This window comes from Salvelinus namaycush, chromosome 15 (assembly GCF_016432855.1).
Source record: "Salvelinus namaycush isolate Seneca chromosome 15, SaNama_1.0, whole genome shotgun sequence".
In the NCBI taxonomy this organism is placed as follows: Eukaryota; Metazoa; Chordata; class Actinopteri; order Salmoniformes; family Salmonidae; genus Salvelinus; species Salvelinus namaycush.
Genome location: NC_052321.1, coordinates 10,815,887 through 10,842,454, shown reverse-complemented (window position 1 = coordinate 10,842,454; position 26,568 = coordinate 10,815,887). Strand labels below are relative to the sequence as shown.

The window sequence follows — 26,568 nt, the reverse complement described above, 5'->3', positions numbered from 1 at the left end:
CGAATGTTTAGTGTTTCACGTCATTCCATCTTGTTTTCCAGGCCCATTCAGCATGTGGGTGGTTGAGTGGGCTAGGGCTAGTGTACTGTGGATACAGTGGTTTAGACAAGAGGATAAGTCACTGGTACAGTATGCTTACATCTCCTGAAACAACACTTAGGAAGCCCCATTACTGTGCATTCGTGTTGGAATTATTGTATTTTTTTCTGATTGAAAATGTATTATAATACGTATTGAATGTACATGTACTAGTTTGATAAGATCAATAATGAACTTCTTACATTTTTTATATTACATTTACGTCTTATCCAGAGCAACTTACGGTTGCCTTGCTCAAGGGCACATCAACTGATTTTTCACCTCGTCAGCTCAGTGATTAGAACCAGCAACCTTTCAGTTACTGGCCCAACGCTCTTCTGCTAAGCTACCTGCCACCCTGTGGATACATTCCGGTCATCAACCAAATATATCTAGTGTATGTTTCCTAAAACCAACTAATTTGAATCCCATTTCTATGCAGTGTTTTGCTTTGGCCTTTCACGCCATCCTCATCCCCAGGGAGAGCCAGATTACCTGCTAATGGTTATCCAATACCATGCTTGAGTATGGCTGTGTTAATAAGAGCCCTTTCATGGCGGTTATAAATCAATGACATTCTCCCTCCTTTTTTAAACACTGAATGCAAATACCCTCCCTGATATTACGCTTCTGCACATTATGCTACAAGCTTCAATGATGAAATAAAATAGTGAGCTGGTGGGTAGTGCTGTGCATGGACAAAGGCCTGGGAAATTACAGTGGTAAGTGAAAGGGGAAAACAGAAAATGGAGGAAGTAAGATTGTATGTGATTGCACGTAATTGGTGCATATTAGTAGTGCAAACCTTTGATGCTGAATGGTCCTCCTGGCCTTTCATTTTATGATTATTATCCTTACGCTCTAACATAATGGCCACAGCCACAGAGCCATAATGAAGACATTACCAACAGGAAGTTCATCTCACTTCACAGGAGGTTTTAACACTTTCATTTCCTAGACTGCTTGGCTCTATGGGGGTCCATGCAGCCATTGGCCCAGAGTGAGAAGGCACATATGAGAGGGATGCTGGGATACATTCCCTGCTTCTCTAATAAGCCACCGTCTCGATGCCACCTCTCTCCTGCATGGGGGGAGATAAGCACTGGCAGTGATGTGGGCTCCCATTGAAACCCAGTGTGGCGCTAAGCCCCCAGCTAGCCCCCTGAACAGCCGGTTTAGCCACAGTGCCAGAAAATAAAGGCACAGCAACCACGAAGGTAACATTCTGATTACAGATGCAAGCACACCAGCAGCAGTGGAGAATATGAGGTGGTAGAGGGAAAACATAGCAAGGAAACTGTCCACAGAGACTGCATGAAAAACACAATGATCCTTGTGGAATTTTGACATGACTTTGTTCCTGTGTGCAGCCATCAGAAATGACAGCGCCTGGACAAGACAAGGCTGTCCTTTTATAATGCATGCTTAACAATTACTTTGTTTAAGAGGGGAAAAGTTTTACCATTTTGTGGGGCAAGGGGGGTGGAATTAACATAGCAAATCTAGTTTGTGGGCCATCGGGGAGTTGGGTGTTCTTCCTTAACAGGTCTGCATGAACCCCCATGCAAATGTAGCAGATGCCAAAGCCAAATAAATCTGTGCTTAACAGGCTCCTTCATCTGTGGAAGAACATGACACAGGCCAATCCACATCTTTGCCTAGGTCCCCGGTGCAAGCGAACTGTATGTTCCCTATCCATCTGCGAATCATTTTGTGAGTGAAGGCTGGGAAATCAGCTGATGTGTTGGGCCTTGTTACCAATCACTGAGGATTAATAGAACACACCGACTGACTGGCGGGAAAAAGGACAGCAAACCAGACATTTTACAGTTTATTTTATTCAAATGGACTTGATTCATTGGAGCAGAATGAACCCCTTTTTACATAGTGAAATAAATCTGCAGATTAGTTTTCAGAATTGTGGAAATAGGAGGTTGACTCCCCTAACAAGTAGTTTCTACCAGTCTTGCAGAGTGTGTATAGGCAGTAATTGTGTAAACAATGATTCTGCATAAATCTTTGGTGAGACAGATTTCCTTGAAGGCTTTTACATTTCTCATTCACCTCATGTCTTGTTGTTGACAAGCCTTAACACGTGCCCATTATGGTACCATGATAATGCAGTACCTTATTGCATTGTCTCTCAGGGTTATGGGTATATGTTTATCCAGCACATTTAGCTCAGGTTCTGGTGTGTACACTGAGTCAACTACAATGACAAAAGGAGTGTTGCTTTAACATGTTCCCATTCAAGGCCTATGTGGTCCCATGACCAATGCTGTCGTTCTTGACAATGAACACAGTAAAGGCATATTCCATCAGAGTAATAACAATGTGAGGGAAATTCCCCCCAATGGAATTCCCCCATTGAAGGGCCTGCTAAAAGCCTGCAGAAGAAAAGAAGAGAGAGACAGAGAGAGTGGGTGAGAGAGAGAGAGATAGAGAGAGAGAGGAGGTAAGAGAGAGAGAGAGAGTGGGTAAGAGAGAGAGAGAGAGACTGGGTAAGAGACAGAGAGACTGGCTGAGAGAGAGAGAGATAGTGGGTAAGAGAGAGAGAGAGAGTGGGTAAGAGAGAGAGAGAGAAACTGGGTAAGAGAGAGAGAGAGAGACTGGGTAAGAGAGAGAGAGAGACTGGGTAAGAGAGAGAGAGACTGGGTAAGAGAGAGAGAGGGTAAGAGAGAGAGAGAGAGAGAGTGGGTAAGAAAGAGAGAGACTGGGTAAGAGAGAGAAAGAGAGAGTGGGTAAGAGAGAGAGAGAGAGAGAGAGAGAGAGAGTGGGTAAGAGAGAGTGAGAGAGAGAGAGAGTAATTACATGAGAAAATAGACAGAGCTGCCTATCAAACAGACAGCTAGACAGAGAGAGAGTCATTACATGAGAAAATAGACAGAGCTGCCTATCAGACTGAGTACAGACAGCTAGACACAGAGCTGCCTATGAAACTGAGTACAGACAGCTAGACACATAGCTGCCTATCAAACTGAGTACAGACAGCTAGAGACAGAGCTGCCGATCAGACTGAGTACAGACAGCTAGACACAGAGCTGCCTATCAGACTGAGTACAGACAGCTAGACACAGAGCTGCCTATGAAACTGAGTACAGACAGCTAGACACAGAGCTGCCTATCAGACTGAGTACAGACAGCTAGACACAGAGCTGCCTATCAGACTGAGTACAGACAGCTAGACACAGACTGAGTATAGATAGCTAGACACAGACTGAGTACAGACAGCTAGACACAGACTGAGTACAGACAGCTAGACACAGAGCTGCCTATGAAACTGAGTACAGACAGCTAGACACAGAGCTGCCTATCAGACTGAGTACAGACAGCTAGACACAGAGCTGCCGATCAGACTGAGTACAGACAGCTAGACACAGAGCTGCCTATCAGACTGAGTACAGACAGCTAGACACAGAGCTGCCTATCAGACTGAGTACAGACAGCTAGACATAGACTGAGTACAGACAGCTAGACACAGAGCTGCCTATCAGACTGAGTACAGACAGCTAGACACAGAGCTGCCGATCAGACTGAGTACAGACAGCTAGACACAGACTGAGTATAGATAGCTAGACACAGACTGAGTACAGACAGCTAGACACAGACTGAGTACAGACAGCTAGACACAGACTGAGTACAGACAGCTAGACACAGACTGAGTACAGACAGCTAGACACAGACTGAGTACAGACAGCTAGACACAGACTGAATACAGACAGCTAGACACAGACTGGGTAGAGACAGCTAGACACAGACTGAGTACAGACAGCTAGACACAGACTGAGTACAGACAGCTAGACACAGACTGAGTACAGACAGCTAGACACAGACTGAGTACAGACAGCTAGACACAGACTGAGTACAAACAGCTAGACACAGACTGAGTACAGACAGCTAGACACAGAGCTGGGGCCTGGAAGGGAGGGTGCATGTTTCAGTCATTTAGGGCCGAATCCTAGCTTTAGGATTGAGAGCGCGATTCAAACTTGAACATTTGTGTAAATCATGCATTGAGTTCAATGGGAGTTTTGTGCGGAAAACAAAGTTATGTGCACATCTCATTTTACAGACACCATTATCCAAAGCACCTTACAGGAGGAATTAGGGATACGTGCCTTGTTCAAGGGCACATCGACATATTTTTCACCTAGTTGTCTCAGGGATTCCAACCAGCGACCTTGCAGTTATTGGCCCAGTGCTCTTAGAACCACTAGGCTACCTTGCCGTCTCTAGCAATCTACCTACAGTAAATGCTAGTGAGTGAGTACATTTCTGTATTTCCGATTCTGTACCCTTCTCTAGCAGTTTTCATTCGTTCACGTCCCCTCATACATTTAAACACATTGGAGTGGTGCAGGCATGGCTTTTTGGTTAATATTACTCACAGCAATCCATTCCTTTTAAATCCATGATGGAATTGGAATGTGAGTGAGTGTGAGGTAGGGGGAGGGAAAGGGTGCAAAACATGAAAAAATTGAATATATTTAATGAGTGAGGCTGTAGCAGGGTGTTGAAGTAGCAGGGTGTTGAAGTAGGAAGCTGTTGAAGTAGAAGGGTGTTGAAGTAGAAGGGTGTTTAAGTAGGAAGCTGTTGAAGTAGCAGGGTGTTGAAGTAGAAGGGTGTTGAAGTAGAAGGGTGTTGAAGTAGAAGGGTGTTGAAGTAGAAGGGTGTTGAAGTAGAAGGGTGTTTAAGTAGAAGGGTGTTGAAGTAGAAGGGTGTTTAAGTAGCAGGGTGTTGAAGTAGCAGGGTGTTGAAGTAGAAGGGTGTTGAAGTAGAAGGGTGTTGAAGTAGCAGGGTGTTGAAGTAGAAGGGTGTTGAAGTAGCAGGGTGTTGAAGTAGAAGGGTGTTGAAGAAGAAGGGTGTTGAAGTAGAAGGGTGTTTAAGTAGAAGGGTGTTGAAGTAGAAGGGTGTTGAAGTAGCAGGGTGTTGAAGTAGAAGGGTGTTGAAGTAGCAGGGTGTTGAAGTAGCAGGGTGTTGAAGTAGCAGGGTGTTGAAGTAGGAAGGTGTTGAAGTAGAAGGGTGTTGAAGTAGGAGGGTGTTGAAGTAGGAAGGTGTTGAAGTAGCAGGGTGTTGAAGTAGGAATGTGTTGAAGTAGAAGGGTGTTGAAGTAGCAGGGGGTTGAAGTAGCAGGGTGTTGAAGTAGAAGGGTGTTGAAGTAGCAGGGTGTTGAAGTAGGAAGGTGTTGAAGTAGGAAGGGTGTTGAAGTAGCAGGGGGTTGAAGTAGCAGGGTGTTGAAGTAGAAGGGTGTTGAAGTAGGAAGGTGTTGAAGTCGATGGGTGTTGAAGTAGCAGGGTGTTGAAGTAGGAAGGTGTTGAAGTAGATGGGTGTTGAAGTAGCAGGGTGTTGAAGTTGGAAGGTGTTGAAGTCGATGGGTGTTGAAGTAGAAGGGTGTTGAAGTCGATGGGTGTTGAAGTAGGAAGGTGTTGATGTAGCAGGGTGTTGAAGTAGCAGGGATAGCCGCGGGAAGTAGGGGTGCTGAGGGTGCTGCAGTACCCCGTGAAAAAAAAAATCTATAATATATATATATTTATTGCACATAGATTGTGGCCTCTATCAATGTATGTTAGGTGCCTCCTAAGAAGAGGTAGGTGCAGGAGTCAGGAGCAGGAGAGCAAGGAATTCCAGTGGCACAGTCGTCTATTATAAGTCCCAACCCAACAACAACAGGTGGGGGAAACCTCTACTCCTAAATACAGGACCAACGGTACAACGACTGTGAGGGGAAATAAAAACCCTGTGGTGCAAACACGCACCCCTAACAGAGCTAACACAGCAAATAATCCCGCACAAAGACTAGCAGGCAGCGGAGGATAATAAACCCACCGAAATGAACTAATCAGACACAGGTGATAACAAAAACAGACAGAACCAAACGAAAAGGAAAAATGGATCGGTGGCAGCTAGTAGGCCGGCGACGACGACCGCCGAGCGCCGCCCGAACAGGTAGAGAAGCCACCTTCGGTGGAAGTCGTGACAATGTAGTTGTCTGCATCATTTCCAATCCCCCATATATATATTTTTATAAATAGGTATGTTATTTTAAATATATATATGCATATTTTTTAAATGTATTAGGTTTACCTAACCTTTATCCTAACTCCAAACCCTTAACTTTAACCCCTATGCCAAAACCTAGTCTAGCTAATGTTAGCCACCTAGCTAACTTTAGCATTGGTTACCTAGCCACTTAGCTAACATAAGCAACAACAAATTGGAATTCATAACATATCATACATATTCCAAATTCATGACAATATGTATGAAATTGCAATTGGGAAGCCAATGTAACGTAACGTAACACATCATACTAAATGGAGTGGAATGGATTTTAGTAACATATAATAGGTTTTGTAGGTTGTATTTGTATTCTTTATTTAACCTGGTCTAGGCTTTTCATTTCAATATCGACCTGATATGAATAAATGTTCACCGTGCCTTCCTTCACTATATCTACCCAACCCTGTCTGTCTGTATCTGTGTGTCAGGTTGCTGTGCTCTGGCCCAGTGCCGCTGTTGGGTGAGAGTAAATACCCAGCCGGGCGGTGCCCATGCCCCCCTTTACCCCCTCTGCAGTTTGTGGCAGGGCTCAGCCTGCATTGCATAGAGCCCCATTTCTGGCACGGGGTAGTGCCAGGGAGAATAGACAGGATTTAGCCAGCCCCCACCGCACCTCTGAAAGGCCCCTGTACCACCCAGAGGTCCCATAGTGGGCCCCAAAGTGACAGACCTGCAGCGGCCATTACACAAACACAGATAAATAGGTACGCATTGTTATCAACGACGCAAAGTCGATTAAAGAAAACAAGTGCAAGCAGATTTCCCCCCTCCATGCATTATGTGCTTAGGCGGACTTATAATCATGTTCTTAAACACACTCAATCCCCCATTTGATCAACTTGATCCTGAAATCCTCCTATAGCTTCTGATAGGAGATTGGTGGAGGGGAAACTTATTCTGGAGTAGTACACAAACAATATAGTGGTGGCAAGAAAGCAATGCATATTTTAACCTCTAGAGTCTAAGCCCTGTCTAAGCTGGGGGAACATATGGAATTGTTTTGAGATGGACGTACCAAGGATCGTTTACCTATTTGATTTAGAATTTTAAGAACCCTTAAGGTATAAAAAACCCCCATACAAATATTTTTGGATGAAACATTGCATTTGGCATTACTGCTATTAGCCAATAGAAACACATTGAATAACAGATTCACTACATGGAACAACAGATAGTCCCCAAAAATATCTAAAGAAAGTTTGTTCAGAAGTATCTGTTCTATATCTGAGAGATATAAGAAAATATCAGTAAACTTGTTTTTTTTGTTATATTTTGTATTTATTTTTACATGTATTTATGTCCTTATTTTAGGCACTAAACTATTTCTACGTATATTTATTTTTTAACTGGTGAGGCTTGTGGGTGTCCCAGAGCAAAAAGGAAAAGAGTCTCAGCTGTCCACAGAGTGTGTAGCCCAAACCGTGTGTATTAGTTTAGCCTAAACCGTTCACATGCTACAGACAGACGTTGGCAGAAGACTTCAGACTAGTGTAGCGACTTCAGACTAGTCTTGTGAGACTTTTTGGCACTCATGAGAGTGGTCATAATACTTTGTCAGCCAAATCGTTCGGACGTTACAGATGTTTTTGTGAGAAAAACGATTTTTGGTATGTCTCATGGTCTGACAAACACCACTCTAGCTCTGCCACCTTTCACCGAATATGCGAAAGGGCAATATCGGTTGGATTCGCTGGATTGAGACGCAGCCCATGCAACAAAACAGATACTGTATCTCTATCTTAAACAGACAGCTTTTGGTGGGGATTTTTGTATTACAGTGCGTTCTTAAAGTATTCAGACCCCTTCCCTATATACACATTTTGTTACGTTACGGCTTTATACTAAAATTGACCAAATGTATTATTTTCCTCATCAATCTAAACACAATACCCCATAAAGACAAAGCAAAAACAGGTTTTTAGAAAATGTATTTACGCCTAGTTAAATAAAGGTTAAATAAAAGTTAATAAAAAGATGCCAAGAGTGTGCAAAGCTGTCATCAAGGCAAAGGGTGGCTACTTTGTAGAAATCTTTTGTTTAACTCTTTCTTTCTTACAACATGATTCCATATGTGTTATTTCATAGTTTTGATGTCTTCACTATTATTCTACAATGTAGAAAATAGTAAAAATAAAGAAAAACTCTTGAATGAGTAGGTGTGTCCAAACTTTTGACTGGTACTGTAAGTATTCAGACTCCTTAATATGAGACTTGAAATTGAGCTCAGGTGGATCCTGTTTCCATTGATCATGCTTGAAATGTTTCAACAACTTGATTGGAGTCCACCTGTGGTAAATCCAATTAATTGGACATGATTTGGAAAGCCACACACCTGTCTATATAAGGTCCCACAGCTGACAGTGCATGTCAGAGCAAAAACCAAGCCATGAGTTTCAAGGAGTTCAAGACAGGATTGTGGAAAGGCACAGATCTGGGTAAGGGTACCAAAAAATGTCTGCGGCATTGAAGGTCCCCAATAAACAGTGGCCTCAATCATTTTTAAATGGAAGAAGAAGTTTGGAACCACCAAGACTCTTCCTAGAGCTGGCCGCCCGGCCAAACTGAGCAATCAGGAGAGAAAGGCCTTGGTCAGGTAGGTGACTCTGATGGTCACTCTGATAGAGCTCTAGAGTTCCTCTGTGGAGATGGGAGAACCTTCCAGAAAGACAACCATCTCTGCAGCACTCCAACAGGCTTTTATGGTAGAGTGCCCAGACGGAAATCACTCCTCAGTAAAAGTCACATGACAGCCCGCTTGGGGTTTGCCAAAGGGCACCTAAAGACTCTGACTATGAGAAACAAGATTCTCAAGTCTGATAAAACCAAGCTTGTACACTTTGGCCTGAATGCCAAGCATCACATCTGGAGGAAACCTGGCACCACCTAAGGTGAAGCATGGTGGTGACAGCATCATGCACTGGGTATGTTTTCAACGGCAGGGACTTGGGAGACTACTCAAAGTCGAGGCAAAGATTAACAGAGAAAAGTACAGAGAGATCCTCGATGAAAACCTGCTCCAGAGCGCTAAGGACCTCAGACTGGGGCGACGGTTCACCTTCCAACATGACAACGACCCTAAGTACACAGCAAAAAATCTAGAAACCTGTTTTTGATTCGTCATTATGGGGTATTGTGTGTAGATTGATGAAAAAAAAAGTGTTTTAGAATAAGGCTGTAACGTAACAAAATGTTGAATAAGTCAATGGGTCTGAATACTTTCCAAATGCACTGTATATTAATTAGATGAATGCGGCGGAGCAGACATTTTAGGCTAAGGTTTAAACCAACAGTGTTGACTAATGATTTCAATCACACACAAACTAGATGCTCAAGTGTGAGAAGGGGAGAGAGAAGGGGAGAGAATGGGACAGAAGAGGGTTGAAGTCTAGAAAAGAGGGTTGAAGGAGGAAGATGCGGAGGGAAGGAGAGAGGAGGAGAGAGACGGGGAGAGAAGGAGAGAGAAGGGGAGTTAAGGGGGTTGAACGACAGAGAAGGGGAGAGAAGGGGGTTTAAGGAGCGTGAAGGAAGAGAAGTGTAGAGAAGGGGGGAGAAGGGGGTTGAAGTAGAGAGTAGGGGCGATAAGGGGGTTGAAGGAGAGAGAAGGGGAGAGAAGGATAGAGAAGGGGGTTGAAGGAGAGAAAAGAGGAGGGAAGGTGAGAGGAGGAGAGAGAAGGGGAGAGAAGGAGAGAGAACGGGGTTGAAGGAGAGAGAAGGAAAGAGAAGGTGGTTGAAGAAGAGAGAAGGGGAGAGAAGGGTGCTGAAGGAGAGAGAAGAAGAGAGAAGGGGAGAGAAGGAGGTTGAAGAAGAGAGAAGCGGAGAGAAGGGTAGAGAAGGGGGTTGAAGAAGAGAGAAGGGGAGAGAAGGGTAGAGAAGGGGGTTGAAGAAGAGAGAAGGGGAGAGAAGGGGGTTAAAGGAGAATGAGAGCGAAGGATAGCGAATTCCAGACAGAAGGGGAGAGAAGGAGAGAGAAGGGGCAATAAGGGGGTTGAAGGAGAGAGAAGGGGGTTGAAGGAGAGAGAAGGGGAGAGAATAGGGATGAAGGAAAGAGAAGGGGGTTGAAGGATAGAGATTTTGAAAAAATGGGAGAGAGGGGGGTCGAAGGAGAGAGAATTGGAGAGGAGAGAGGAGTAGAGAGAAGGAGAGAGAATGGGAGCGAAGGGGGATGAGAGAGAGAAGGGAATAGAAGGAGAGAGAAGGTGGTTGAAGAAGAGAGAATGGGAGAGAAGGGGGTTGAAGGAGAGAGAAGGGGAGAGAAGGATAGAGAATGGGAGAGAAGGGGGTTGAATGCGAGAGAAGGGAAGAGAAGGAGAGAGAAGGGTAGGGTAGGAGAGCGGAGGAGAGTGAAAGGGAGAGAAGGAGAGAGAAGGGGTGTTAATTAGGGATCGGCGTCCCGTTGTAGGGGACAGTTGTAAATCATGCGGCGCCTTGTGTCACGGTCGTAGATTTTAGAGAAACAACAAATGTCGATACATATAAGTGTCTTATATCGGCTGAAAGATTCAATTCTTGTATGGCTGCAGTCCCGATATCGGGACCAATATGACAACAGCCAGTCCAAGTGCAGGGCGCCAAATTCAAAAACCAGAAATCTCATAATTAAAATTCCTCAAACATACATGTGTCTTATATCATTTTAAAGGTAATCTTGTTGTTAATCCCACCAAAGTGTCCGATTTCAAATAGGCTTTTCAGCGAAAGCACTACAAACGATTATGTTAGGTCACCACAAAACCAAAAATAATCACAGCCATTTTTCCCAGCTAAATATAGCTTCACAAAAACCAGAATAGAGATAAAATGAATCACTAACCTTCGATTATTTTCATCAGATGACACTCATAGGACTTCATGTTACACAATACATGCATGTTTTGTTTGATTAAATTCATATTTATATCAAAAAATCTGAGTTTACATTGAGGCTACAAGATTCACTAAATGCAAAAACATCAAGTGACTTTGCATAGCCCATCGTTTCAACATGAATACTCATCATAAATATAGATGATAATACAAGTTATACACATTGAATTATAGATATACCTCTCCTTAATGCAACTGCTATGTCAGATTTCAAAAAAACTTTACGGAAAAATAATTGCACGCTATAATCTGAGACGGCGCTCAAAGTAGCATACCACAGCTGCAAAGATAGCGTCACTATAAACAATAAAATACATGATAAATATTCCATTACCTTTGTTGATTAGGATCAGAAAGCACACCAGGAATCCCAGGTCCACAATAAATGTTTGTTTTGTTCGAAAAAATCCGTTATTTATGTCCAAATACCTTATTTTGTTAGCGCGTCTGGTTAACATATCCAAACGCTAATTCTGGTCAGCGTTATATCGGACAAAAACTTCAAAATGTGATATTACCGGTCAAAGAAACATTTCAAACTAAGTACTGAATCAATCATTAGGATGTTTTTAACATATAGCTTCAATAAAGTTCCAACCGGAGTATTCCTTCTTGTCTGCGTGAGCAATGGAACGTCAGTGCCTTGCATGAGGAAAATGCATGATCAGCGCCTGGCTGCTTGATGGACACCTGACTGATTCTGCTCTCATTCTCTCCCACAACATCATAGAAGTCTCATTGGAATGTCTATTGATTGCTGACATCTAGTGGAACCCCTAGGCAGTGCAATATCAGTCATAACTCAATTGGATTTCTTAAAGGACTCTGGTGAATACAGACAAGCTCAGATTTCTGACTTCCTGTTTTGATTTCAACTCAGGATTCTGCCTGCCAATATGAGTTCTGTTAATCTCACAGACATAATTCAAACAGTTTTAGAAACTTTGGAGTGTTTTCTATCCAATACTAATAATAATATGCAAATATTAGGAACTATGCCTGAGGAGCAGGCCGTTTGAAATGGGCACCTTTCATCCAAGCTACTCAATACTGCCCCGGCAGCCATAAAAAGTTAATATAACTGCACTATCCAATTTACAGTAGCTATTACTGAGAAAAAATGCCATGCTATTGTTTGAGGAGAGCTCCTAACAACAAAACACTTTGTTCACCGCAATAGGTTTATATATTCACCTCTGAAGGTGAAATGTGTACTTACATTTTAAAATCTTGCTCTGATTTATCATCCAAAGGGTCCCAGAGGTAACATGAAGTGTCGTTTTGTTAGATATCATGCACGATCGATTTTGTATTTCCACTCGTTCAATTTGCAAAGAAAGGAATCTGTGAAAATCTCACCCTAAACGTTGTTTCAACGAGTCAAATCACGTTTGTATTTATTCCTCAGAGATCCTAGAACGTATCCAGACTTAACTATATCATTAGGGGTGTAGTATATCCTACAGGACATCATATTTGTTCAGAGAGCGACGCCTTCATGGCACGCCGATGACGCTGGTGGTCTTCACTTGAACGACTTTGTCTCATAAGCACCAATCAGAGTCAAACAAAGCTAGCTAGATAGCCAACAAGCTGGGCTTTACGGAAACCCTGTATATGTCGTAAAATGTAGCTACTAACCTTGTATGACAGCATGCCTTTTCCTTTTGGGCAAAAAATATAACAATATTCGGAGTTATGAAGTTATGAAAACTGGTTGTTTTGCAAATGTTGAACGTATAATATGGCTACTAATACAAAAGCTACATTTAAGTTCAAGTTTACAGATTTGACGATATTCTTGCAGAAATGTTTTATATGAAGGCAAATGTCTCCTTCACGATTTGCCCAAATGTACCTTGGTGACTTCACACTAAATGTCATGTAGTTCACTCATACTTCAAGTTATCCGTCTGAAACGTTGCACATACACTGCTGCCATCTTGTGGACACCATTAGAATTACAACCAGAGTGATGGCTAGAACTGGGACCTTTCTCTTGCATTTCAATGATGGTGGTAGAAATAAAAACAGTTGTTTTTTTCTTTGTATTTTCGTCTACCAGATCTATTGTGTTATATTCTCCTACATTCAATTCACATTTCCACAAATTCAAAGTGCGTCCTTTCAAATGGTACCAAGAATATGCATATCCTTGCTTCAGCGCCTGAGCTACAGGCAGTTAGATTTGGTATGTAATTTTAGGCAACATTTTAAAAAAGGGGGCTTTATGGAGAGAGAAGGAGAGAGAATTGTAGAGAACAGGGTTGAGGGTGGGAGAAGCGGAGGGAATGAGAGAGGAGGAGAGAGAAGGGGAGAGGCGGGGATTGAAGGAGAGAGAAGGGGAGAGAAGGGGGTTGAAGGAGAGAGAAGGGGAGAGAAGGGGGTTGAAGGAGAGAGAAGGGGAGAGAAGGAAAGAGAAGGTGGTTGAGGAAGAGAGAAGGGGAGAGAAGGGGGGAGAAGGAGGTTGAAGGAGAGAGTAGGAGAGAGAAGGAGAGAGAAGGAGAGAGAAAGACAGAGAAGGGGAGAGAAGGGGGTTGAAGGAGAGAGAAGGGGGTTGAAGGAGAGAGAAGGGGAGAGAAGGAGAGAGAAGGGCAGAGAAGGGGGTTGAAGTAAAGAGAAGGGGCGAAAGGGTGTTGTAGGACAGAAAAGGGGAGAGAAGGATAGAGAAGGGGGTTGAAGGAGAGAGAAGATGAGAGGAGAGAGAACGTGGTTGAAGGAGAGAGAAGGAGGTTGAAGCAGAGATAGCTGGAGAAAAGGGGATAGAAGGGGAGAGAAGGAGAGAAGGGGAGAGAAGGGGTATGATGGAGAGAGAAGGGGAAAGAAGGAGAGAGAATGGGAGAGAAAGGCAATGAAGGAGAGAGAATGAAAGAGAAGGGGTTTTAAGGAGAGAGAAGGAGAGGGAAGAGGTTTGAAGAAGATAGATGTTGAGAGAAGGTGGAGAAGGTGAGAGAAAGGGGGTGAAGGAGAGAGGAGGTTGCAGAAGAGAGTAGGAGATAGAAGGGGGTTGAAGGAGAGAGATGTTGAGAGAAGGGGGTTGAAGGAAAGATAAGGGGAGAAAAGGGGACAGAAAGAAAGTCCTCTGGGCTGGCATCTCGTGAACACCTCGCTCTGGGCTCTGTCTCCTGTCTCCTGTCCGGCCGCTGATAGGCCCTAGCTGCTGTCTTTCACCTCGCCAGGTAAGGAAAGGGAAAGGGGGATACCTAGTCAGTTGTACAACTGAATGCCTTCATCTGAAATGTGTCTTCTGTACCCAACCCCTCTGAATCAGAGAGATGCAGGGGTCTGCCTTAATCGACATCCATGTCTTCGTGTTTCCTGTTGTAATGTATATACACTTAATATGTACACTCCCCCTATCCCCATCACCACTACCACTAACCCCACCTCTCCAGGCATCCCGTCATGCATATCAATGCTTTATGAGAAGCTGGGGGAGGAGAGGGAGGGAGAGAGGGAGTGAAAGTAGTGCAGAGGAAGGATTGGGCTGTGCACTGAGGCTAGACAACAGTCGGAATCAATCAAGTCTGCAGGATTAGTGCTCCACTGAGTTGGGATCAATAGATCCTGAACACTATCCCCCGCTAGGAGGGTTGACAGGGTAAATGAGGGTCTGAGAACCCCTACTCTTCTTCTTCCCCTTTCCTTCTTTCTCCTTCCCTCACTTTACCCCTCCCTCAGCTTCTGGCCCTCTAAAGGAAAAGCAGGGGAGCAAAAGATCCAGTTTTTTTGGTGGAAAGTGAGGAGGGCAAAGACCTCTTCCTTCTTGGTCCAGTGGCTCCCATCAAAGCTATGGGGGAGTTGTAATTTCACCTCTAGCCTCTGGCCCTTTTTTATAAACCCTTTGCTTTTTTATGTTGGAAAAAAGTGAAAAACGTTCTGGTAATGGCAATAGTGAGACATATAATACAGGTCATATCAAATGAAATCACACATACACAGTTTACAGCAGGACTAAAAGTCACAGCAAAATGCTTATGTGCTATCTCCCTCAACAATACAGTACATAAATCAATATAATGAATAACAATACATGAGTAAAGACGAACATATCTAATTTCAACAGGAGAGAAAGAGAAGGGAAGGAAAGAAAAGAGGAGGGGGAGACAGAGTCAGGGAGAGAGGGAGAGAGAGGGAGAGAGGGAGAGAGAGGGAGAGAGGGAGAGAGGGAGAGAGAGAGGGAGAAAGAGAGAGAGAGATGAGTCACTCTGCAGGTATGAACATGTCACTCTCCTAAGATCTAGAAGTTTTGCTGGACAGAGCGGCGGGTCCTTGTGATATTTAAATGATAAGAGCATCTCTGTATGATCCTATGATGAACCAAGTGTGTTTCAAAGGTAGTGGGGGGAAATGAAGGACAGGCTCTTTTCCAAGTCTGACAGTCATCATAGAGCCATTTCAGATGGCAACAGTGACCATATATTTTGTGAGTGTGTGTGTTCGTGCGTGCGTGCGTGCAGACCTGTATGTCTCTGTACATCCAAGTGTGTGTATACTTGGGCGCTTCCCACGTGCAGTTCCTTCCATGACCAGCAGGTGGCACTCCAGTTATCTAGATCCAGTTTATGTTGCTGTGTGCTCTAGGCTCATTGTTGAATGCTCAGGGTTTAAATATGTGTAAAAGTACCCCAGTTATCAAATGCCTGGCTTCCAGCGAGAGAGCCCGAATAACTAGCTATCTGGCTCACAGCCAAACATTCTCACAAATGGCACATGCATAAACAGAACAATAAAGCAAACAATTCCAATCTTTAATAGGCAATCTGTGCATCTATAAACATTTACTCTACTAACTGTTACAGCCACGTAAATTATGTCATTGGGCAGTCAGTGGTAAAAAACAACGAATCAACAGTCTAGGCCACGTCTAAAGCCTACACAGCACAAGAGTCCATATTCATAAAGCGTCTCAGAGTAGCTGTGCTGATCTAGGATCAGGTCCTACCTATACCTGCACTCTTAATCATGATGGTCAAAACTGATCCTAGATCAGCACTGTCTCCTTAGAGGGCCAACATACAACCTGTAACACACTGTTTGTTCAGCTTTTCATTTATTGATGTGCATATAAATGTGTATATTGACGTGCATATTGACGTGTATCGTGACGTGCATAGTGACGTGCATATTGACGTTCATAGTGACGTGCATAGTGACGTGCATGTTGACGTGCATGTTGACGTGCATGTTGACGCGCATAGTGACGTGCATATTGACGTGCATATTGACGTGCATATTGACGTGCATAGCGACGTGCATAGTGATGTGCATATTGACGTTCATAGTGACGTTCATAGTGACGTGCATGTTGACGCGCATAGTGACGCACATATTGACGCGCATAGTGACGCGCATAGTGACGCGCATAGTGACGCGCATATTGACGCGCATATTGACGTGCATATTGACGTTCATAGTGACATGCACAGTGATGTGCATATTGACGTTCATAGTGACGTGCATGTTGACGTGCATGTTGACGTGCATAGTGACGCGCATATTGACGCGCATATTGACGCGCATATTGACGTGCATATTGACGTGCATAGCGACGTGCATATCGACGTGCAAATCGGCGTGCATATCGACGTGCATAGTGATGTGCATATTGACGTGCATAGTGGCGTGCATATTGACGTGCATATTGACGTGCATAGTGCATATATTGCATATACGTGCATATATTTTTATTAGATGTATTTAATTAACCTTTTAATTTAAATAGGCAAGTCAGATAAGAACAAATTATTATTTACAATGACGGCCTACCCCGGCCAAACCCGGACGACGCTGGGCCAAATGAGTGCCGCCCTATGGAACTCCCAATCATGGCCGGTTGTGATACAACCTGGAATCGAACCAGGGTCTGTCGTGACACCTCTATCACTGAGATGCAGTGCCTTAGACCGTTGTGATGTGTATGTATAGTACAGTGATATGTATATTGTTGTGCATATTGATGCGTGCATGTTGATGTGTATATTGGTGTGTATAGTGATGTATATTGATGTATATAGTGATGTGTATATTGATGTGTATAGTGATGTGTGTATAGTGATGTGTGTATAGTGATGTGTATATAGTGATGTGTATATTGGTGTGTGTATCGATGTGTATACCGATGTGTTTATTGATGTGTATAGTGATCTGTATATTGACGTGTATAGTGCTGTGTATGTTGCTGTATAATGTATAGTGATGTGTATAGTGATGTGTATAGTGATGTGTATACCGATGTGTTTATTGATGTGTATAGTGATGTGTATAGTGATGTGTATAGTGATGTGTTTATTGATGTGTATACCGATGTGTTTATTGATGTGTATAGTGATGTGTTTATTGATGTGTATACCGATGTGTTTATTGATGTGTATAGTGATGTGTATAGTGATGTGTACAGAGATGTGTATAGTGATGTGTACCGGAATGTGTATAGCGATGTGCGCAGTGATGTGTACAGTGATGTGTACAGTGATGTGTACAGCGATGTGTACAGCGATGTGTATAGCGATGTGTATAGTGATGTGTATATTGACGTGTATAGTGATGTGTATAGTGATGTGTACAGTGATGTGTACAGTGATGTGTACAGTGATGTGTATAGTGATGTGTGCAGTGATGTGTATAGTGATGTGTATAGTGATGTGTATAGCGATGTGCATATTGATGTGCATATTGACGTGTATGTTGCTGTATAATGTATATTGATGTGTTTGATGTGTATACAGACTCATCTGTAAAAGAGACCTTGGTCTCTAACTCCCTGTTAAAATAAAGGTTAAAACAACAATCCAAATAAAACAAGGCCACCGTAGACATGAGAGAGGGAAGAGGAGGGGGAGCCTAACTTCATTATGGCTCTAATGACGGAAGGTAAAGGGTTTGGTTGAGGCAGTGACCATGGCTGAGGCATGCTTTACCTGCAGAATAGCAGCAGTAATACCTCCTGTCAGGTAATTCGTTTCCCATGAATACACAAGCTGATCTTATCTCCTCAATTAGAAGAGGGCAGGAACATGAATCACATAGCCACTATGTTTAAACCCTGTCAGACTGTACTATACCCAACTAAGGCCTCAGACAGTAGGACTTATGTGAGTATGAAGCGCACGTAATGTACCAGACATAGTAAAATACACAATTAAAGAGATTGCTTTGTTGCTTTGATAGATAAGACAATGGTAACTAAGTGAGGTGTTCAGTGTTTTTGCATTTAGAGTATAGGCTACAGTGCTATTCCATTCTGGTTAGAAAGGACTGGGGATATCGAGAGAGAAAGAAAGAGAGAGAGGGAGAAAGAGAGGAGGGAGAGAGAGGGAGGAGGGAGAGAGAGAGGAGGGATAGAGAGAAAGAGAGAGCGGGGAGGGAGAGAGAGAGAGGAGGGATAGAGAGGGGAGGGAGAGAGATAGAGAGGAGGGATAGAGGGATAGAGAGAAAGAGAGGGGATGGAGGGAGAGAGAGAGGAGGGATAGAGAGAAAGAGACAGAGTGGGGAGGGAGAGAGAGAGAGAGAGGAGGGATAGAGAGAAAGAGAGAAAGAGAGGGGATGGAGAGAGAGAGAGAGAGAGGAGGGATAGAGAGAAAGAGAGAGAGAGGAGGGATAGAGAGAAAGAGAGAGAAAGAGGGGAGGGTAAGAGAGAGAGGAGGGAGAGAGAGAGAGGAGGGAAAGAGAGAGAGAGGAGGGAAAGAGAAAAAGAAAGAGAAAGGGGAGGGAGAGGAACAGACTGGAAGGGGGAGCGAATGAAACAGAAGGAGAGCACCGCTCAAAACAGATACTGTAAATACAGGTAAGTGCTTAAACGCACACACATACACACGCACGCACGCACACACACACAAAAGCTGATTTATCAGGCCAAAAGCTGAACCAAACCCAGGAACAAGCTAATGACTGCCTGTATTCTATTAGCTGAGCCAATAGTGAAATAGATGCACTATTTACTGACATCACCACAGCACAGGCAGCCTTCTGGATCTGCCACACACTACTGCTTCCTGCTCTAACTCAACAGCTTTAACTAACAATGATGTTTAGGAGTTGCATGGCCATTGCAATAAGTTTCGCTATAAATTTCCATGTAGTCAGTAGCATGATATTATATTCCTAGTCTAGGATTAAGACTTAAATGATGACCATGTGACGGTAATCAAATGATCAGCATCCGTTCGTGTGTCTGAATAGCAGGATTACCTCAATTGGCTTGTTGAAGACTTAAACGATGACCCTGTGACTGTAATTAAATCATCAACATCTCAGGCATTGTGATGACGTCCTTCCTTCCACGTGTCTGTATGGTGACCACAAACATGATCTCACTGAGCTGCTGCATTTTATCTCTAGATACAGTCTATAGTGTAGCTCTTGTCTGAGGCTGCTTCATTCTACCTGTACATACAGTCTATAGTGTAGCTCTGGTCTGAGGCTGCTTCATTCTACCTGTACATACAGTCTATAGTGTAGCTCTGGTCTGAGGCTGCTTCATTCTATCTGTAAATACAGTCTATAGTGTAGCTCTGGTCTGAGGCTGCTGCATTCTATCTCTAGATACAGTCTATAGTGTAGCTCTGGTCTGAGGCTGCTTCATTCTACCTGTACATACAGTCTATAGTGTAGCTCTGGTCTGAGGCTGCTGCATTCTATCTCTAGATACAGTCTATAGTGTAGCTCTGGTCTGAGGCTGCTTCATTCTATTTGTACATACAGTCTATAGTGTATCTCTGGTCTGAGGCTGCTTCATTCTATTTCTACATACAGTCTATAGTGTAGCTCTGGTCTGAGGCTGCTTCATTCTACCTGTACATACAGTCTATAGTGTAGCTCTGGTCTGAGGCTGCTTCATTCTACCTGTACATACAGTCTATAGTGTAGCTCTGGTCTGAGGCTGCTGCATTCTATCTCTAGATACAGTCTATAGTGTAGCTCTGGTCTGAGGCTGCTTCATTCTACCTGTACATACAGTCTATAGTGTAGCTCTGGTCTGAGGCTGCTTCATTCTACCTGTACATACAGTCTATAGTGTAGCTCTGGTCTGAGGCTGCTTCATTCTACCTGTACATACAGTCTATAGTGTAGCTCTGGTCTGAGGCTGCTTCATTCTATCTGTACATACAGTCTATAGTGTAGCTCTGGTCTGAGGCGGTTTCATTCTATCTCTAGATACAGTCTATAGTGTAGCTCTGGTCTGAGGCTGCTTCATTCTACCTGTACATACAGTCTATAGTGTAGCTCTGGTCTGAGGCTGCTTCATTCTACCTGTACATGCAGTCTATAGTGTAGCTCTGGTCTGAGGCTGCTTCATTCTACCTGTACATACAGTCTATAGTGTAGCTCTGGTCTGAGGCTGCTTCATTCTACCTGTACATACAGTCTGTAGTGTAGCTCTGGTCTGAGGCTGCTTCATTCTATCTGTACATACAGTCTATAGTGTAGCTCTGGTCTGAGGCTGCTTCATTATACCTGTACATACTGTCTATCGTGTAGCTCTGGTCTGAGGCTGCTTCATTCTACCTGTACATGCAGTCTATAGTGTAGCTCTGGTCTGAGGCTGCTTCATTCTACCTGTACATACAATCTATAGTGTAGCTCTGGTCTGAGGCTGCTTCATTCTAACTGTACATACAGTCTATAGTGTAGCTCTGGTCTGAGGCGGCTTCATTCTACCTGTACATACAGTCTATAGTGTAGCTCTGGGCTGAGGCTGCTTCATTCTATCTGTACATACAGTCTATAGTGTAGCTCTGGTCTGAGGCGGCTTCATTCTACCTGTACATACAGTCTATAGTGTAGCTCTGGGCTGAGGCTGCTTCATTCTACCTGTACATACAGTCTATAGTGTAGCTCTGGTCTGAGGCTGCTGCATTCTACCTGTACATACAGTCTATAGTGTAGCTCTGGTCTGAGGCTGCTTCATTCTACCTGTACATACAGTCTATAGTGTAGCTCTGGTCTGAGGCTGCGGCATTCTACCTGTACATACAGTCTATAGTGTAGGTCTGGTCTGAGGCTGCTTCATTCTACCTGTACATACAGTCTATAGTGTAGCTCTGGTCTGAAGCTGCTGCATTGGAACACTGTGTACTAGTACTAGTACCTGTGGGATCCAGTGTGAAACATCCACACTATGCTCTACTACTCCAGGTGAGCTTGCATGTGTTCTCTGCTAGTTACATCTACAGTACAGGACACTGCGTAATATCTACACTAACACTGCACTGGACTAAAGTGAGCTACAGTACAGGACACTGCGTAATATGTACACTAACACTGCACTGCACTACAGTGAGCTACAGTACAGGACATTGCGTAATATGTACACTAACACTGCACTGGACTACAGTGAGCTACAGTACAGGACACTGCGTAATATGTACACTAACACTGCACTGGTCTACAGTGAGCTACAGTACAGGACACTGCGTAATATGTATACTAACACTGCACTGGACTACAGTGAGCTACAGTACAGGACACTGCGTAATATGTACACTAACACTGCACTGGTCTACAGTGAGCTACAGTACAGGACACTGCGTAATATGTACACTAACACTGCACTGGTCTACAGTGAGCTACAGTACAGGACACTGCGTAATATGTATACTAACACTGCACTGGACTACAGTGAGCTACAGTACAGGACACTGCGTAATATGTACACTAACACTGCACTGGTCTACAGTGAGCTACAGTACAGGACACTGCGTAATATGTATACTAACACTGCACTGGACTACAGTGAGCTACAGTACAGGACACTGCGTAATATGTACACTAACACTGCACTGGTCTACAGTGAGCTACAGTACAGGACACTGCGTAATATGTATACTAACACTGCACTGGACTACAGTGAGCTACAGTACAGGACTTGGCACAAACAAGGCAGCCTGTTGGCTTGGCAATCTGACACACACACACACACACACACACACACACACACACACACACACACACACACACACACACACACACACACACACACACACACACACACACACACACACACACACACACACAGCTAGGCCTCCCTCCCAGAGACCTCCCAGGCTGGGTACCAGATCCTTTTCATCTCCCTGCTATTGACTACAGCAACATCCTGTGGTTGATCGGACCACACCAAACACTGTCTCCCCCACTTGTCCTCTCGCTAGCACCCCCCTCTCTCATCCCCCGGTATCCCTCACCACCTCTCATCCCCCATCCCCCTGTATCTCCAACCCCTCACCACCTCTCATCCCCCTGTATCTCCCACCCCTCACCACCTCCCATCCCCCTGTATCTCCCACCCCTCACCACCTCCCATCCCCCTGTATCTCCCACCCCTCACCACCTCCCATCCCCCTGTATCTCCAATCCCCCTGTATCTCCAATCCCCCTGTATCTCCCACCCTTCACCACCTCCCATCCCCCTGTATCTCCCACCCCTCACCACCTCTCATCCCCCTGTATCTCCAACCCCTCACCACCTCTCATCCCCCTGTATCTCCTACCCCTCACCCCCTCTCATCCCCCTGTATCTCCCACCCCTCACCACCTCCCATCCCCCTGTATCTCCCACCACCTCACCACCTCCCATCCCCCTGTATCTCCCACCACCTCACCACCTCCCATCCCCCTGTATCTCCCACCCCTCACCACCTCCCATCCCCCTGTATCTCCCACCCCTCACCACCTCCCATCCCCCTGTATCTCCCACCCCTCACCACCTCCCATCCCCCTGTATCTCCCACCCCTCACCACCTCCCATCCCCCTGTATCTCCCACCACCTCACCACCTCCCATCCCCCTGTATCTCCCAACCCTCACCACCTCCCATCCCCCTGTATCTCCCACCCCTCACCACCTCCCATCCCCCTGTATCTCCCACCACCTCACCACCTCCCATCCCCCTGTATCTCTCACCCCTCACCACCTCCCATCCCCCTGTATCTCCCACCCCTCACCACCTCCCATCCCCCTGTATCTCCCACCCCTCACCACCTCCCATCCCCCTGTTTCTCCCACCCCTCACCACCTCCCATCCCCCTGTATCTCCCACCACCTCACCACCTCCCATCCCCCTGTATCTCCCACCACCTCACCACCTCCCATCCCCCTATATCTCCCACCCCTCACCACCTCTCATCCCCCTGTTTCTCCCACCCCTCACCACCTCTCATGTTTGTCTTTCATTAGCTTTCATCCAGTTTTTAATCTCTCCATCTTATTGAACCTGCACCAGTGGCGTGGAGAGGGGTGTTTGTTGCTTTGATGATGCGAAGCTCTTCTCCCCGACCATCAATCTAGATTTACTCCGTTTTTTTCCTTTCTTTTTTTTTTTACATGAATTATGATTCACCATGTGTGAGCCTCAGAGGGACGTAGCTGAAAGCAGGAAGTTATGTCGAGTGTGTGTGTGTCATTGGGACCAGGAGGTTTTCCTCACCCCGTGACCAGGGAAACTCCGAGAAATATTTTGGGTAGCTCAGATTGTTCTGGCAATTCTCACATAGAAACTTCCTTAGGAGGAAAGTTGTTTGAATATGTTTTTGACATGTTGTATCACACTTGTCCTTAGAGAAAAGCATGATAAAAGTGGTGATTTTAGGCCCCTTTTAAATATCCATGCCTCCTGTAAGACCCTATGATCTGTGAACCGAAAACAACATTTCACATTCAACATGAAAACTATTAATATTAATATCTCAAAAGTATCCTTTTTGGATTGTTTATTGTTTGGAACAATACCCTATTCAAATACTTCATATTTCCAGAATGGACTTAATGATATGACCCATTTTAAACATACAAATTGACATTATAGGTAATTAAAACTTCTTATGGCTGCAATCCCGCTAACGGGATGATATGACAACAGCCAGTGAAAGTGCAGGGCGCCAAATTAAAAAAACAGAAATCTCATAATTAAAATTCCTCAGACATACATGTGTCTTATACCATTTTAAAGGTAATCTTGTTGTTAATCCCACCAAAGTGTCCGATTTCAAATATTCTTTTCAGCGAAAGCACTACAAACGATTATGTTAGGTAACACCAAACCACAATAAGCACAGCCATTTTTCCAGCGAAAGATAGCAGTCACAAAAAGCAGAAATATAGCTAAAATGAATCACTAACCTTTGATGATCTTCATCAGATGACACTCATAGGACTTCATGTTACACAATACATGCATGTTTTGTTTGATAAAGTTCATATTTATATAAAAAAATCGGAGTTTACATTGGCGCGTTACATTCACTAGTTCCAAAAACATCCAGTGATAGTGCATAGCCACATCGTTTCAACAGAAATACTCATCATAAATGTAGATGATAATACAAGTTATACACATGGAATTATAGATATACCTCTCCTTAATGCAACCGCTGTGTCAGATTTTTAAAAAACGGAAAAAGCAAACCATGCAATAATCTGAGACGGAGCTCAGAACAATAGTAAAATTAGCCGCCATGTTGGAGTCAACAGAAACCAGAAAATACATGATAAATGTTTCCTTACCTTTGATGAACTTCATCAGATTGCAGTCCTAGGAATCCCAGGTTCACAATAAATGCTTGATTTGTTTCGATAATGTCCGTTATTTATGTCCAATTAGCTACTTTGGTTAGCGCGTTTGGTAAACAATTCCAAAGTCACAAAGCGCGTCCACTATAACGTGACGAAATGTCCAAAAGTTCCGTAACAGTCAGTAGAAACATGTCAAACGATGTATTGAATCAATCTTTAGAATGTTGTTAACTTCTTATGGCTGCAAGGGGCAGTATTGAGTAGCCTGATAAAATGTGTCCATTTCAAACGGCCTCGTACTCAATTCTTGCTCGTACAATATGCATATTATTATTACTATTGGATAGAAAACACTCTCTAGTTTCTAAAACCGTTTGAATTATTTCTCTGAGTGAAACAGAACTCATTCTGCAGCACTTTTCCTGACCCGGAAGTTCAAAGTCTGAAATCGATGCTCTCTTCCTCTTCCTGCCTATAAATGGGCACAAGAGCTATTAGTATACATGCACGTCATACACCTTCATCTGGGTGTCAAGAAGGCTGTGAGAGAAGAAATGAGGTGATTATCTCGATCTGGGATGGAATAAATCCTCTTGGAATGACGTGTACCCCAGTTCCGGTACTCTGAAGAACGCGATTTGGACAGTGGGGTTGCCTTTTGTTTTGCTGACGTTATAGGCGACTATTATTTCCGGCTTTGATTTTATTTGATACATGTCACCATATCATCGTAAAGTATGTTTTTTCAATATAGTTTCATCAGATTATTGAAATTTTTTCGGGAGTTTTGCCGTGTTCCGTTCTCTTCCGTTTGTTTACATGGAGAGATCCGTGCAACCCGGCTAGCGCGCTTGCTAAATGGAGAGAGAAAGTTGCCATTCTGAATCCAAACAACGACTCATCTGGACAAAGGACACCTTGTTCAACATTCTGATGAAAGATCAGCAAAAGTAAGACCCAATTTATGATGTTATTTCATATATCTGTCGTAGTCGCCGGCGCCCAAGTGTTTCTGGCTATTGTGCTAAGCTAATATAACGCAACATTTTGTTTTCGCTGTAAAACACTTAATAAATCGGAAATATTGTCTGGCATCACAAGATGCCTGTCTTTCATTTGCTGTACACTATGTATTTTTCAGAAATGTTTTATGATGAGTAATTAGGTATTTGACGTTGGTGTCTGTAAATATTATGGCTGCTTTCGGTGCAATTTCTGAATGTAGCTGCAATGTAAACTATGATTTATACCTGAAATATGCACATTTTTCGAAAAAAACATATGCTATACAATAAATATGTTATCAGACTGTCATCTGATGAGGTTGTTTCTTGGTTAGTGGCTATTTATATCTTTATTTGGCCGAATTTGTGATAGCTACTGATGGAGTCAAAAACTGATGGAGTAATAAAAGTGGAGTCTTTTGCTAACGTGGTTAGCTAATAGATTTACATATTTTGTCTTCCCTGGAAAACATTTTAAAAATCGGACATGTTGGCTGGATTCACGAGATGTGTACCTTTCATATGCTGTATTGGACTTGTTAATGTGTGAAAGTTAAATATTTAAAAAATATATATTTTGAATTTCGCGCCCTGCACTTGAAGTGGCTGTTGTCATAAGTGTACCGACGTCGGGCTTGCACGCCAAACAGGTTAACATACATCTTGAATAACGTTCCAACCGGAGAATTAGATTGACTTCAGTTGAGCGATGGAACGGAGGTGCCTCTCACGTGAACGCACGTGTTCAATGCATGGTCACCTCATGGCAGTGGTGAATCATTCCTGTTTCCTTCGGCCCCCCTTCACATTAGAGTCATCAGACAAAGTTCTATTGACTGTTGACATCTAGTGTAAGCCGTAGGATGTGAAAACTTGTCCATATCTCGCTGTAATTTCATTGGGAGCTTGGTTGAAAATCTAGCAGCCTCAGAAAAAATCCAAACAGGAAGTGGAACTTCTCAGGTTTTTGCCTGCCATATGAGTTCTGTTATACTCACAGACATAATTCAAACAGTTTTAGAAACTTCAGAGTGTTTTCTATCCAATACGAATA

At 43.7% G+C, this 26,568-nt stretch overlaps 1 protein-coding gene across 1 annotated transcript; it reads left to right on the top strand.

The window, feature by feature from the left end:
• Nucleotides 1–21,121: 21,121 nt before the first annotated feature.
• Nucleotides 21,122–23,175, top strand: LOC120059760 (extensin-1-like). The gene is made up of 2 exons (XM_039008813.1): nt 21,122–21,138; nt 22,152–23,175. Exons 1-2 carry the CDS (start codon nt 21,122–21,124, stop codon nt 23,173–23,175), a joined length of 1,041 nt encoding a protein of 346 aa, XP_038864741.1.
• The last annotated feature ends 3,393 nt before the right edge of the window (nt 23,176–26,568 follow it).